Source organism: Corvus moneduloides, chromosome 4, assembly GCF_009650955.1.
Source record: "Corvus moneduloides isolate bCorMon1 chromosome 4, bCorMon1.pri, whole genome shotgun sequence".
NCBI classification, from domain to species: domain Eukaryota; kingdom Metazoa; phylum Chordata; class Aves; order Passeriformes; family Corvidae; genus Corvus; species Corvus moneduloides.
This window is the reverse complement of record NC_045479.1, coordinates 62,840,563-62,857,091: the sequence shown is the minus strand read 5'-3', so window position 1 is coordinate 62,857,091 and position 16,529 is coordinate 62,840,563. Positions and strand designations below refer to the sequence as shown.

The 16,529-nt window shown below is 37.7% G+C and overlaps 1 protein-coding gene across 3 annotated transcripts in view; it reads right to left on the bottom strand.

Annotated features, from left to right (window-relative positions):
* Nucleotides 1–811: 811 nt before the first annotated feature.
* The window catches only part of PTPN12 (protein tyrosine phosphatase non-receptor type 12), a 70,652-nt gene continuing 54,934 nt past the window's right edge, over nucleotides 812–16,529 (bottom strand). Inside the window, exons 13-18 of one of the 3 annotated variants that reach the window (XM_032105461.1) lie at nucleotides 8,800–9,764; nucleotides 5,756–5,833; nucleotides 4,347–4,435; nucleotides 3,351–3,381; nucleotides 2,735–2,851; nucleotides 812–2,123 (exon numbers count right to left, since the gene is read on the bottom strand). In XM_032105461.1, coding sequence (XP_031961352.1) covers nucleotides 2,062–2,123; nucleotides 2,735–2,851; nucleotides 3,351–3,381; nucleotides 4,347–4,435; nucleotides 5,756–5,833; nucleotides 8,800–9,764 — 1,342 coding nt within the window. In that variant the 3' untranslated portion in view covers nucleotides 812–2,061. The remainder of the gene's footprint in view (nucleotides 2,124–2,734; nucleotides 2,852–3,350; nucleotides 3,382–4,346; nucleotides 4,436–5,755; nucleotides 5,834–8,799; nucleotides 9,765–16,529) is intronic. The other 2 variants (XM_032105463.1, XM_032105462.1) reach the window with 2 other exon arrangements.

The window sequence follows — 16,529 nt, the reverse complement described above, 5'->3', positions numbered from 1 at the left end:
AGACAAATATGGAAGGGATGCTTGAAAAGTACATCCAAAACATATTTGGAAATTCTCTTAACTTTTTTTCCCAAAAGTTCCAGTGATTTGGACTGCCATGGGGTGCTGACAGCCCATCTCACATTACAAATCCACAGGAGCTCCATAAGAGTGAAAGTCTGAGCTAATCATCTGCAATGTGAGGGAAGGGAAACAAAGTTCAGGCCAGCCTTATTCTGCCAACTGCAGAACATTCCAGCTGTCTGAACTGTTTACAAATCAGGAATATAGTTGATATAGGTTATCCAAGATGGCATATATCATTGAATTATTTATTTTTAAATGAATAATTGCAAAACTACATCGACGGGAAGTATTTATAGTGCACACAGTTCTTTGAAAGAGCTCCCCAGCTTGGCAATCTGTCACATGTACCAAGCACATAGTGATTAAATCCACAGTCAGAGACTTTCTGTAGTTGCAAGATAGGTACCTTCAGGAAGTTACAACAGAGCTGCTATCTGGGCATTAGCTCTTTTAGCAGAGACACTAAAAGTACAAGTAGTAGATCAGACAATGTTTCCATGGCTAAAGTTTAGATTAATATAGTTTCTCTACCTAAAATGAACATTTTCTTCTACACATTCTTCTTTGCTTCTCTGACATTATTGCTAGCCAGAACTTTAAAAGTAGTTACTAAAAATAAGGTCCTGAGTGTCAGTGTTCTGTTCAAGTATGAGATCTGTAAGCTAGCCCAGACTGCCATCCATCACTCTGTTACACTTTGCTTCTGGACACAAGTTTTCTTTCCTAAGAGTAAAAACACCCATAGTGAGATTTTTGCTTTCTTTAATTTAAAGATTGTATTACAGAAAAGTTTAAGTAAGGAATCCTTATAAGGATTAACTCTTGACATAATATATTGCCAAGATACAGTGTAGCTGCAAGGGCTCCAGGTGAACCTTCATATAAGTTGCTTTCTTACATACACAGTTGCTGAACAACAAAAATTGTATTCCCCATCTGTAAGAGAAGACAGTGGTATTGAAACAGTCCTTTTACCAGTGTGTTCTGGTTTTCCCAAATTAGAAACACGTCATATTAAAACCGCAAAATCCTACTATACAGAAAGGTGATAGAGATGAATTTTCTAAAGATTGTAACTGATGAAACATTAAAATGAAAACTAAGGAGTGTTGATTATGTAAAATGGTTTCTCTTTTACTGGCAGGTCAAATATACTAAGAAATGTACAAATACTTTTGATAATCTAATTCCAGATGAACTCAAAACACTGAAGTAACATACACAGGCTAAGAGAATTCAATACTGTTCCAAGGCACTTACTGAATCTCCATGACTAGATGAAAACCAGAACAAATCAGGTCTGACAATTAAACAGTATATAATATAAAAATAACCTTTTGCTTACAATTTACAAAATGCATTACAATCTTTTATCTCTGCTAACCTGCAATTCTGGCTGTATGTGTCCAGCAATTTTTGTAAAAAACCCCAGAAACTATTTTCTAAAACTTCAGGGCAAATAATTTACAAATAAGGTACACAAAAATTTAGATCATGCAGAGATTTCTTACATCTTCTGTTAATATTTTATGATTGCAACTTTATCAAATTATATACTTACTTGCCCTGTACATATACAAAATAATGCATACATGGTAATCAAATGTTAGCAAAAAGTAGTCCATAAACACAATCTGTCAAAAGTATTACTATATTAACATATGTCTACAAGCAGCGTGTAACAGGGTTAAAAGACATTAAGGCAATAATACTTGAAGTTACAAAATAAATCATATGTAATACTTTCTCCTAAGTGTAGTAAGGCAGGTAGATGGCCCCAGAAAAAAAGTTAGGTTGTAATACTGGAATCCACTGTTGTGAACCATGTGTCAGGTTTTGCGTGGGATACACTGCAAGAATGTACCATTGATAGTTAGATCTACACTGCTCTGTGTTAGTTGCCCCCCAGGAAAGTGGAACACTATTTCTCTAGTTCTCAGTGGCACTTGAGTTTTCCAGTATAATTTATTGATAGTATGTCCATTGGATCTTGGATCATGTCCATTCTGAGGGTGGCTCTCTTGGTCCTCTGGGCTTTGCACAGCGGTTACCAAAACCTAAGGAAAGAAATGCATTTAATACTTTTGTCTGCTGGTACAACACAGGCTCACAAAGGCTGGCAGAAGATCACTAAGTCAGAAGATCACTAAGACATGCTCCAGCTCTTACAGAACAGATTTACTCTCAGGGCTAGAAAACAATTTTGTATTATGAGGAATTTTGAAGGCACTCTGGCCATAGGAAATACAAATATGAAGAATTTGTATATCATTATAGTTCAGTACTTAAAACTCACTGGAAAGTACTTTTCAGTAAATACAGTATTACAGCCTTTGTTATCTTTTTTTTTCCTCCTTCTCTGCATACCTAAGCAGTTATCAGGTATTATTTCTGGAAGTTTTTGGTGCTTTACAAAAATTATAACCCATTTGACAAATTCTATATTTTATACACTTTGTGTTTTTTTCAAAGTGAAGAATTATTTAATCATTTATTCTGGGGAAAACTCCTTCAGCACTCCTAAAAAGACTAGGCAGGCTTATTTGTCTGGGTTCTGCATCTCAGTGAGTTGGAGGGTGCCAGTAGCAGCAGCTATCCAAACCAGTACTGATACTGAATCCCCTGTTTAAGTCATCTAGTGATCATATTTTGAAAGATTTGTAATTACCAATATCTGTTACTTCTGCAGGAAATTCTGAAATTTGACCTCTTGTATCAGTGGAACCAGAAAAAGAAATCTGAGGTAAAATGTCAGTTGGTGTTTTGTTGCTTCGTTCAGGACGATCTGGAAAATACACAGAGCCCTCACTGTAACAACATTCATTTAGTCACCACTGTGGCAATGCCACTTGTCATTACAGTCCAGAAAACAGCTGGCAGCAAATATTATTTACAAAAATAAAGCTTTCAAAGCCAATTTCTCATTTCCTAAAAGCAATACTTGAAAATTGTTTATGAAGTAGATGTTCAGTGAGAGCAACATATTCCTGCTTGCCAAATCTGGATTATTATTTTGTGTTAGTTTGTATGGAAATCCCACATAGCACCTATTTATGGCAAAAACTCACAGTGCTATTTAATACATCAACATGAAGGCATCTGTTCATGTTCTTTCTGAACTAAAGGTGTTTAGACATCATATGTAACAATATATTCAGTATAATATATTTGACAATATACTGACAATATCTTCACAGCAAACATGAAGTTCAGGCAAATTTTTGTTCAGTAGGAAAAATGTATTTTGAAAAAAAAAAAATTAAAAAAGCTTTTCCGCCACTTACCAGGTAGTATAGGTGAAGTTGTTTTCAAACCCTGTTAATGAGAGATATATAAAATAATTACACAAACCACTTCCAAAAAACTAAAAAGTGAGAAATTTAAGATTATGAAAACTTTGCGAAAAACATGTAACATTCATGGAAATACCTACTTGCTTTTACATTTTTTACTTGACTCAACATTGACAAAAAATGCTACCGTAGTTAATAAAACAGTTTACTATTAGAACCTTAGCATTTAATGAAAATTTGAAAACATGACACTGCAATTTATTTGCAAATTTAGGTAGGTTAGTTCTCACACTACATTTACAGTCCCTGAAAACTCACATCTTTTTTTTTTTTGTCGTATTTTTAAGCGAGGTATGGGGGGGCCACATGAAAAAAAGTGAAAAATGTCAAAAGGATTTATATGCTTTTAAAATTTTGCCTAGATCATGCTGGATGACTTTGAGCTGTATGAGTGAAAAGTGAAATTTGATGGGCAAAACATGGTTTGTTTAAAATAAATATGGACATAAGAAAAAACCATTTTCAGGCAGTGGAACAGGTTGCCCATAGATGATAAAAAGTGTCCATCTCTGAGGTTTTCAGGACCCAGCTAGAAAAAGCTCTGGTTACCCTGGACTGAGGCTCTGCTCCATACAGCAGCTTGGATAAGAGACTGCAATTCTCTTCCAGTTTGAACTGGCCTAGGATCCATTAAGGGCAGGCAGCAAGCTCCCTAAAAGCAGCATATTTACACTCTTAAGGCCATAATTTAAGATATATTAAGGATGACTCCTTTTAAAAGTATTGCTGACCTTAGAAAACCAGATAATTTTCTTGGAAAGAAAACATGCTCTTCACATCAATTCAGCAGCTCAGGCGGAGGTAAAACTGGCCAGTTGTAGATGACCAACAGCTGCAACTTCTCACAAGTATGTATTTTGCTTTTTGTTGTAGCTCCCAACCAAACCAGAACTGACTGATTAGTACAGACTTGTCTCCTGGGCTTACCGTGGAGGCTGTTTGCTCAGGCAGATGCTGATCACGCAACACGCTCCACTCCGACTGTGCAACCAGAACTGGCTTCGGCAAGGGCGTGCCTAGGAAGAATTAAATCAACTCAACATACTTCAGTTCTCCTCATGATGAGGCATTAGTACACAGCATTAGAAATGTGCTCTAAACCATTTTTTGAAAAATTAAATGCTTGTAAAAACATGAAAATTTCTTTACGTGAGAAGTGCTCCAGATAAAGCAAAATGCCACAATATAACTCAAAACACAAGACTGCAGTGTTTGCATTGTGGCTGTTCATTTTGTTCCTTTCGAGGTTCCTAATCAACAGGGAATTGGCTTCTTTTTCAAGGATGTTTTAGAACTTCTGTTACATCAGCTGTGCAGTAATAATAGGTGTTTTTCAGAACTCCTAAGTAAACATACAAGTCAGGACAGCCACACCTGTCCTTTACTGACATCATGCAACAAGACAAACAAAATGGAAGTGTTTTAGTGATTCCAGTCCTGGAGAGAGATTTTTTTTTTTTTTAAGAAATCAACTTTGTTCCTTGTGTGGTCACAGAAAAGCAGCAGGTCCACAATATCCAAAGAAAGGATCACTCTGACTCAACTACCTATGCTCGTGATGCTCAAAGAACACATTTACAGAACTTCAATGTTTTTATGCTGCAAATACCTAGATTAACTATTGGGCCAAAATTTTTTGAGTTTCAAAATGACACTAAACGAAAGTCTCAGTAAATAACTACATTGATACTAGGTTTTCTGGGAGGTACCAAGCATCAACCTAATTTATCACTTAATTTCAATTAATCTGTTTTGTATTCTGCCATTAATTAGCTTGACAAATGGACAAAATAATAGGAGCACATCATTTGTAAGTGTTAGCTTTCTCTTGCAGTTACCCTTTTGACACAGGCAAAGAGTGAACCACAAACTGGGCTTGTTCACTATATGCAGTGCAGAATGAGGTGTCATCATCTTTCCTTTGCCCAAGAAAGGGGAATCAGATAAACACTGTTCATGTGAGTACCCATTCTCTACCTGGGAGCAGTAGGAAACTAAAACAGCTGGGAAATTCCCTCACTGTACTGCATCTTCCCATTGTATCATCTCATTTCCATACCCTTCAGATTGAAAACCAGCTCCACTAATACTGAAGTCTCAAATTACTTAAATATCATATAACAGCATATTTAGTCAGAAAATGAAAAATAATTTCTCTGTGTTCAAGGGTGTGTAGAGGTTAAACCTCAAAATAAGCTGCTACATGTGCTAGCTTTCATTCCATTTTACAATTTGCTCCAACACACTAACCAAAACTCGGGGTATTCAAATACAATACAATACTGACATGCTCTTCACATTTTATCTCCAATTATCACCAAACATCAAGAACTCACTCTGTTCACTTGCTAATACAAATGATTCTGGTGTTCTTTCTGGGAGCGGGGGAGAGGAATCTTCACTAGCATCAGCATCTAAATCAAATATGACATTTAGATAAGTTAAAAACCACAGATTTTCTCCTAGACTTTTAGAAGTTGATCTTTTCATATATGAGATAATTCTAAACTTGGTATAAAATCTAAAGCAAAAGAAAAACTTGTTCTAAGTATTATTAAACATTTTGGTTTACCACAGTAACGCCGTGGAGCAACTTCATCTAACAACATTAACTTCACATTAAGGGCGTAGGATCAGTTTGAGTGTTATGCAAGAAAACAAAGCATTTTCAGTCTAAATGATTTGGAGGAAAAAACTCCTCAGTAACTCAGTAACTCCAAAGAATACTTTTTCTTCCTTCTTTCAGGTCTCAGTTTTGCTTCCCAAGTCCATGTTGAGGCTCACTGGCTCCCACACCACTGATACAAACTAGTTAAACAGCCTAGTGCAAGGTTTACTAGGCAGAAAGGTAAATAGGAGCCTGAGGAGATGGCTACTGTTGATGCCAATACCACATCCTGTCCCCAGTCTGTTCCCTCTCACCTCCCAAGGGTGTACGAGCACAAGCTATTCTGGCAGCAAAAGCCCCTCTCTGACCTGCTAAGAAATTTGGAGTCATAATTAAAGGTTTAAAACAATTTAAAATAGCTGCTGCCATAAGAAATCTCATCTGACCACTGTACTCTGCACAGGATTCAAAAATACGAAGACACACTTCAACTAGTAAAGCCATGAAGCTTGAGCTGCCAGCATGCCCAGCTGCTGCAGGGACAGAATTCCATCAATTTCTACAAGCCAGCATGTTCCAAGTGACTTCTGAGACCTCCTCCATCTCAAATTTACTATACAGCACAAGAAAACCATTAACAGAAAGGGCCTCTATCAAACCAGGAAGTAAAGTCACCATGGATATGCACTAACTGCAAATGAGTTTTTATGGTTTTGTTTTGGATGTTGTTGATGTTTTATTGTTCTCTTTGTTTGGTTTTTTTTTCCTTTTACCTCAGGGTACAACTACTTTTCACTGCATTTGAATGAAAAAGAGGATTTAACTGTGTGGTAAGATCATGTACACCAGCAGCTATGGTTAGGCAATTAGGGGGCTGGTAAGTTCACAGACAAGTTTCACTGGTGATTGCAGCCACATTCCCAGCTTCAGATAGAAGAGTCCTAAGCCAGAATGAAAATGAGAAAGCCACTGTAAACAGGGTTTAGGATCACTGGTGCAAATCGATCTAACCCTATATTCTTGAGTCCCAGAGGGATTACAAGACCTGCAACCAGAACAGAAAATGGGAAGCGTTCACTATCATACAAAGTGGGAAGAGATGCACCCTTAATAACAAGAGATAAATGATAAAAAAATTAATGCTAGAATTTTAATCAATTCCTGTGAAATCATCAACATACCAGCAGCACAAAGGCTGTAACTGTTACTTCAAGACGTTTCTGATACACAGTTACATGAATCAAATTCTATAGTGACATTTCTCCAATTCTTTATCATATTTATGACATATCACTTATTTTATTTGCACGTTCTTAGAGCATCTACATAATGAGATGCACAGAGAGGTGATAATTTTCAAACAGTGTGATAAACAATAATTGCTCTGGGAAAGAAGAAAAAAATTCTGGCTAAAAGGAAAAATACAATAGCCTGCAAATCTATAAAACAAATACAAGGAGGACTGCTTGCAAAGTTGAAATAGCTATGACAAAAGGACATTGTCAGCTCTGCAGAGCATCTTTTAAGTCCCAGCATTAAAAATACACACGTATGTGCAAGTATTGTCCTGTGTTTACATATAATGTCACAATCTACAGATACAATTCACAATACGTATAGATCTATATCAAGATCTATAGAAACAGATTGTTTTTAAGGCTGCAAAACAGTTCACATCTCTGGATATATGACTTTTGGTGAACATTTAGTTCACAAAGCTGGTATTTTCAATTCAGCTGGTTCTGCATCTTGCATCATACACTGAGCCCCATTTCACTTCAGAAATTCATGAAGTCTGCACAGGCTCCTGAGGTGAGGCCATCACTGTAAGCAGCTCCAAGCACAAGAGTCTGAGCTGAATCCAGAAGTTCATGCTCTTCCTTCAGCTCCACAGCCTTACTTCTTGTTTTGTTGGGCTTTGCTCAAGCAGTTACTGAGACCTAATCTACTCTTCCCAGCTCTGTGCTCCATCTGCTCTTAAGTGTGCCAGCCTGACTGAAATCTGTACCCGTGTGTTTTGGGACCTTTTTGCCTTCAATAAACAACGTTCTAACTTGAAAATGTTAGAACTTGAAACTTTCACCAAAAAAAATTCAAAAAAAGTAGTAAAAGATAAAAAGCCACTAAGTAATTTTCGAAGTGCTAATAAAGCATAACATGGATGTTTAGATGAACAGCCGTATTAGCTTGTCACCCCCAGCCATGTACAGAAAAAGAGGAAAGCACAGCTAAATATTTACAACACTGTTAAAATGCAGGAGCCAAGTCATGAGCAACTTCAAAGACCAACACAGTGAATTAGGTTACATCTACATTTTTAGGAACAGCACATCAACCAATAAGCATGAAATTGTTATGTATTTGCACAAGCCTGTTGAAAATGCTTTGACTAGTCAATCCCCAATTATTATAGACACTTCCATGAAACTGGGTGTAGAGAAAAAATATGCACCAAATAATAACATAGAAACCTACAATTACATACAAACCTACAGGAAGGCATTATAAATAAAGCATTAAACAAATGTTCACAATAAAGCTCACAGTACAGCTTTTGAAGCAGCTAATCATGGTCTGTAGTACCTTACACCAAAAACAGCTCACATGCAATTTGAAAGCTGTTAGGAAAAGAGTTGTGCCCTCTCTGAAGCTGCCATACTGCATTGATTAAATTTACATTTAGAAAATTGCGTTGCAAAGAAATTTGTGTTGTCCAATTCCACAGATGCAGCTAGATAAAGAGCAGCACTTCTGAACCTCAATGAAACCTACCTTTGCCATCTTCAGAACATGTTACAGCTGTTAAGTCTTGCCTAGCAATAGACATTGGCAATACTTTTCTGGCAGAAATGTTTTCAGTATTAGTGGCAGCAGAGACTGTGGCACTTGCGGTTGACACATTGGACGCGCTTTTGCTCATGGCTCCATCAAAGTTCATCTCATCCGTGTCAGAATCATCTGAATGGAGAGGATTAGTAAAACAGAGGGGTGCTCGAACAGAAAGAGGAGTATGATCAACAGTATCACTGGAAGGATGTTCAACTGGGGTGTTTGATACTAGAGAGAGAGTTTTAACACCGTGACACAAGGTGTCTGAAGACAACTCTTCAGACACGGACGTACGCAGTGCATTTTCAGGCCCATGTAGTGACCATGTGGCGTGTCCCTTTTCTGCCAGAGGCAGACGATCTGGTCTGGGTGGGTTATCAGACACCTGCTGACTCTGCAGACTTTCTGGTGAAGGTATTAAGGCTGTATTAGACTGTGGCACGCTGTATTCCATACATGAGTTTTGAGGAGCATCTACAAATGAATCCCCTGAAATCTGTTCCTGTGGCTTAAAGTTCTTATCAATTACACAGGATGACACAGGCTTAATTTTAATTGCATGTCCCCTGTTCAACAGGGAGTTCCCATCAAAGCTTCGTGGTCCCTCCTGAAGAGGTACCTTCTTGATCTCAAAACTTAAGTTGCGCTCCAGCCTCTTCTCTGCGTATTCGCTGGGTTCATTCTTCCCTGAATGTTCTGTGGACTTATTATAATTCTCGTTGAGGTCTGTTGAATGCTCTGATGAAACCATGTGCAAAACTGGCTTTGGATGGTATCTGTCATTGTCCTGCCACACCGTAGTGACTGTTGGATAAGCTGATGGGGGAGATGGTGTTAGGATTGGTGGTACTGGCTGAGGCTCTGGAGGCTGCAAGATTTCTTCTTTAGCATCTCCTTCTACAAGGCAACTGCAAAACAACCAAAACACAACTGTCTGAATTTTCTGGATTTTGACAAGATTTTAGATACCTATCCATCTCCTTCTGCAGTAGTTAATGCTGTCATACCAATATCAAACTCCACACGGAGGTTCCACTGCACACAGACAATGGTTATAGAATATGACTAGTGGGGCAGGCAAGAATTAAGTCAACACATTCAAAATGTCTTTCAGAATATCACAAAGACATTCATTCAGGCCACAACTAATCCTCACTAATAGCTCAAAGATTGCTCACATCCTTTCCCAGAAGTGTTTTTTCAACAGCGCTGCGAGACAGGCCCTCTTGTGGCAGCATTTCACTACATTTTTCCTTAAGTGGCTCAGAGAAACTTGACATATGGAATTCAAATTTCAATAAAGCCAAGAAAGATTTCTTAAAAAAAAAAATCCTTCAGCCCACTTAACACTGAATATCTTCCTTCAATTTTACTTTTCTGCACATGCCCGAGAGGATTTTATTTTTACATTTGTGTATTTAATAGTCTCTGCATAGTCGCAAACCAAATTTAGCCGACATGAGGTACATCCAACATAAAAAATATTCACAGTAGAATATATGATCCAAATCACAGTGCATATTAGTGAGACCACATCACTTATAACTGCAGTTCACGTCAAGCTACTTACAAGAAGTTCTTCAAGCATATGGTAGATTAGATGCAGAGTAGTTGACTACAAACATTTAGCATACCTGATGAAGGCATTTTTATCATTTCCATTCCTTTAAAAATCCAGGAGGACCTGGACAAGCTCGAGAGGTGGGCCCATTAGAACATCATCAGGTTCAACAAAGCCAAGTGCAAGGTGCTGCACCTGGGTTGGGGCAGCCCCCAATGTCCACGTAGGCTGGGGATTGAACAGAACGAGAGCAGTCCTGTGGCAAAGGACTTGGGGGTGCTGGTGGAGGAGAAGCTGGACATGACCCAGCAGTGTGCACTCACAGTCCAGAAACCAACCGTGTCCTGGGCTGCATCCAAAGCAGAATGGCTAGCAGGCGGAAGGAGGGAATTGTACCCTGCCTCTATACTCTGCTCTCATGAGACCCTCCAGCATAAGAAGGACCATAAAATTGCACAAGAACTCTGTCTACAAGAGAAAGGCATCAGACAGGCTCTCATTATTTGTCTGCATGCCACAAGACAAGCAAAATCAAAGTAATACTATTGGCTCCCATACTTCCAAACCATGCCTAAGAAGGACTCAGCCAGTACAAATTCTTGAGACTATCATGACATATAGGAAAAAAACCTAAAACAAAAAAAGCCCAGGGTCTGTCTCACAATTGAGTCTTGTAGAGAACTAAAAGCACACCTGACTTGGGACAGGCTACAGCATGTGTTTCACCCTTGTGACTTTGTTAGTACCAAGCGATAAGCAGTATGGGTTGAAGAATCAAAATCTTTATACAAGGGATTCCCGTACTAAAGAGAACCATTTGGATTCTCAGTTTGTGAAAATCCTAACCCCCTGAAGTACTGCAAGTTTCCCAGCTTCCAAATTATCTTCTAAAAGTTTCTGTATCTTTGTATCTGGAAAACCCCAGATTCCCTTGCAGTTCTGGGTGACCTCTTCCATTTTCTGCCTGACTCCTGTCACAAAGAGTTGGGCCTCAAATTCCTTCTCTTCCTCTCCTCCCTCCACTTGTATATTGCTATTTTTCTTTACGTTAGAACAGGAGGAATACAAAGCACATCAATGCAATTTAACAGAAGTAATTTAGGAACTCTCACCTGTAGATGTTGTTGAAAAATGAATAAGCTTGAGAGTAAGCTGTTTGCCTGAAGTAGTAAAGATAAGACAGGAAAGGGGGGGATGTAAGTCTTGCTCCAATTTAATACACACTAAGGACAGGAGAATTCCCTCCTCTTGGATTTCCCTCCTCTGTTCCAAATGGGGGAGGGGAACACGGGGAGGGAGACAGTGAGTGCACTTGCACAAATGTTTACATGCCCTCTTTTACCAGCAGTGATGCTCATCAGTAATCTCCACTAAATCCTCCTACTGAAAATCATGGTTTTCCCTTATTGACCTGATTTTCCTGACCCAGAGTTGTTTGCAATCAGCAAAACTAATTTCTTATCTGGTACAGACCTAACATTAACCATTACAATTAGCTAAAGGAGCAAATTAGCATTAAACTAGATATAACAAGGTTATAGTCACCCCAAGACAGTCCACAATACCAGTCAAAATTCATTAAGTTCTTTACCAATTACAATGAAATCATTCTACCCTTTGATCCACTGGTAAACAGAGCCCCAGGTGTATTCAAACACTTCCCTTAGATGTATCCATAGAACTGATGATACAGGAAATGCTGCACAAATCAGCAACCCAAAAGCTGATTAAACAACTTCCTCCTGTACAGAACTACTACAACATTCCCCATTACGTTTGAAGTTAAATGCCATTCCTTCACTCTTAAATGAGAGCTTAGAGTGAAGAAGTTAGAAGTTACTTCCGAAAATCATTCTTCGCATTATTAATATTGAAGGATATCTGTCCTCAGCAACTGAGATGCCCAAATAGCATTCTAATGTATTTTTTCTCTTTAAATTAGGAAACATGCCACTAGGTAACGTTTTTTCCATTTTACTGACATTTTTAATATTACTATTTCACATGTTCTGCATTGCAAATAATGTTTTTGTCTGTTTCTACACAGCAGAAATCTTAGGATATGTACACATTCAGAAGATCTCTGTTTGGCAGTAGTTTTTTCTAAAACTCTTGTGAATCTTGGGTATTTTGGGCTGCTGCATAATGCTGTCTTTGGGCATGTCCCTCAACAGCTGTGCTCCAGAGACATTTCTGCCCCCAGAGGCAGAAAACTATCTGAACATGAACTACTAATACTATTGGAAACAACAGGAGGCAGTAAAACCAGCTTAATTTAAAATACCAGGAAACTAACAGATAGCTCATGAAAGAGGAATTTGAGACAGAAAAGAGTCAGTGAACCAAAGAAAGCCAGGCCATTCAAGTAAGAGAAGTAAGCTTTCCTGTATTAGACCTTTAAATAAACACATACGTTTGCAAAATCTCACTGTGTGATAAAAAAAATAGAAAGCTTTGTCATGACTCAGCCTTGAAGTGCCTCTTCAGATACAACTGCTCCTGATTATCTTGGAATGCCACTACCTCGGCACTTCCTCATTTACAGCTGGATATGGAATGTCCCTGGGTGATCAAGGCAGCTTTTTCATACACCTTTACTGCCACACAGCCTGAGCAACTGGGGCAGTGCCCTAGTGCCAGTGGCTTCTCAGGTGTCAGGTAAACCATGAATTAGGCAATAACAACTTGTTAAAATTATTTGTCATAGTAACAATTGCACACAATTTGTACTATGATTTGTCAAAAGAAAAAAGCCTTACCACAGCTTTCCACCAAAAATGTATGCATGAAAAAAGCCATTTATTGCTTTCTCTGCAATACATTACAAATTTTTAGAATGTTTTATAATCTAAGCCATTCTACTCCTAATGGAAAAGAGCTATATTATTAAAACTGTGCACAATAGGTTCAGATTTAAATGAAACTTGGCCAGTGTTCAAAAGAAAAAAGCCTTAAGTAATCCATGGTTATTCTATGCAGCATACTGTAGGGTGTTTCAAATAAAAGAGAGTGATGCCAAGGTCATGGAATGCAGCTGCTATGAGCAACCAAAAATAGATAGCAAGCTCTACATCCTCCCTAATAATTAAAATAGGAAAATTAAACTCAACATAAGCAGGCTGAAGCTAGACAACCACATTATTCTACTTTAGCATTAAATCACTGCCATCCACATGAAAGAAAAGCTGCAGTCCAGTGAGTGAAGTTGTTGCAAATGTACTACAAATAATTTATATAAAAGTACAATGAATTCATAAAAATAACCAACTGGTGAATTTATCTTTTAAAATTTACTTAGCAAGGCTTTTTGGCTTTTTTTGATTGTGGCATACAAATTAGAGACAGCTCACTAAGAAGGAACACCCATCAATGAGTTTTATCTTAGCTTTGCAGGAGATGCAAAGAGATGGTTTGCAGGGCTTGAAGTGAAACAGAATAACACATAAACCTGGAAATGTATCATTAGACTTAAGTTCAAAGAGAATCTGATGAGAAGTTAAACTGCTGCAGTTTCACCTTTTCTCCTTCAGACAGCAGCACGTAGCTCTTCATTACACTGCATACGAAAAAGCTGTTACATCATCTTTGCTTTTTGTGATTTTGTCTAAGTTTATGCTTTGATTTCAAACTGCATTTGAACTTGAAAATAAAAAACCTTTTGCAACCAAACCTGACTAAAATAAACCACCTCTTTTTCCAAATACTTTAGAAGCAACTACTAAGCACACAAATATTTCAAGGACTAATACTTAAAAGGTATTAAGGTGCTCGCTCTGAATTCTGATGCATCAGTCATGCAAAATCAAGTACAGTCCTAAACTGTAAATTTAAAACTTAGGGGTTTTGCAGTCTTCTATCTAACAAAGTTAAACCTTACTTATGTCCTCTTCCTACCTTAACCTGAAGATAATTAAAACATGTCTAACAAAGGCTTTTCATCCCCTCAAGTCCTCTAAAGAAAGGTGACTTTTACAAGAATTGATCATCAACTGCCAAGCCAAGCAATTTATGGAATAAAGTGCTGATGTATGCACTAATGAATTGTTCTTGTTTACCTCTGTAATAATCAAGGAGTAATATTAGAATTTTTTTAATGTTGACATCAAATGGAGAGAGACATTAAGCTAAATTACTACACTCACATATTGTACAGCAAGTTTAATTACATTAAAGCATCACAAGGTGATAAAAGACTGGAAGGCAATACAATTCCAAAACCTCTGCAAAAAAAGTAGAGCTAGATGCTTCATGGTGAGCTAAGTAAATAAAATACAAATTTAATATCAATTTAATATCTATAGCCTAAAGATACTTGTAACTTCCAAGAAGAAGAAGACATAAAAGCAGCCTAGAAAGTATTACTCCTTCCCCAGTACATGCCCAGGCCAAAGCAAGTACTAAAAGGATTAATTATACCTCTCTGAGTAAGCTCCCTACCTTGCATGGTAAAAGTCTTTAATGACATCTCATCCTTAGCACAGACATGAGAGTTTACATGATATTAGCTGCACTTTCAGAGGAAGAGATCTTCAAGTTTAAAGAAGATACTGAGATGATTTCATGACAATATCACAAACAGAACAAGAGAGTGAGAAAGCCACCTTCACAGAAAAATTCTGCCATGTCCTGAGCGGTTAGCCAGAGGAAAGGGCTGCAGAGGAGATGTCACCATCATCCAGCAGACTAGAGGCCATCAGAAAAAAATTAACAGGCATCATAAACTTTACTGTCTAAGCAAACATGGCTCAGTCTGGTAACAATATGGAAAACAACCACCCTGAGGCCAAGGAATAAAAACCAACTTTTCTCCTGCTCAGTCAGGATCATCTCAGGCAAGTTCATCTGAAACCAAGCTGGCCTACAGTATTCTGCTCTATCAGTCCCTATAGCCCTTTTTGCTTTAGAAAACAAAGCAAATGTTAAACCTTCCCATAAAAAAAATGCAGCGTACTTTACTAAGTACACATTCTGAAGCCATCTACAACACAGAATATAAAGAATTTAAAAGTCTGCTTTCTTTTCAAAAATAGTAGCTTTAGCAACTTGCTTGTAACTTCTTCAGAGACAGTGCATGTAAAACTCAAGTACACATTTGGCTGGCAACATAAAAATGTTGCCTTCTGCATATGGGGATTAAATTAGAATGTTTCACTGATTCTGCTTTCCCATCCTCCCCAGGAAAAGGATGTTAACCTATGCCAAAACATCCACAGTACACAAAACCTGGCTCTATGTCCTGACTGAATCAGGCTGTAGATTTGTAAAATTATCCCCCACATCAAGAAAAAAACATGCTCATTAGTGGGTATTTTGAGCAGATGTGACTAATAGCAAATAAAGTCTTTCCTCAGAAGCATCTTCCAGGAGGGGTTTAATTAATTGTTTTTCAAAAATAATCTCCATTTTAGAAAGACAACAGCTTTGCTAAAAGCTTCCATTTACTCACCTCTAAGAAACCAATCTGCCTGCCAGTGCTGGCAGATGGGAAAGTATGAGTTTATGGAAACAGGCCCAGAAAAACCCCAGGCTTTAAGGGGAGATTAAAAGATTTTAACTAAATGCAGCAAGTAAAGAACAATGCAGTGCAGATAAGACAGATGTGTGCTTAAACATGAATTATGTGAATTATACACATGTTAATATTACATGAATATATAAAAATGATAAAACCTAAGGTACACCTACAATTATTTCAAGGAACATTAGTAAGGAAATTACCTGTTAGACAGAAATCATATTTCTAAGCTCAGTGATGAAGTTTCAAGGACTTGGAACTCATCATGAACACAGGTTAACTAACTCCTCTGTCATCATCTTAATCTACATAATTGAATACAATCACATTACCATCAATCCAAATAAGGTAAAAAATGTGTTGCCTACATAGCACCAACCATGTAATTTGTTTGTAAAAAGCCCCAACTCACTTCGATCTCTTTCTTTCTTTATTTTAAAGGAATTATACTTATAACTAAATGTTATGCAAGAATATCAGCTGGCTGGTGGTTTGTTGTGTCATTCTATAACTTTAGGAAGTCCAAGCACTCACCTTATGTCTATTTAACTACAGGCAATGTAACACCTGCCAATGTAACACTATAGGCAAGATCAC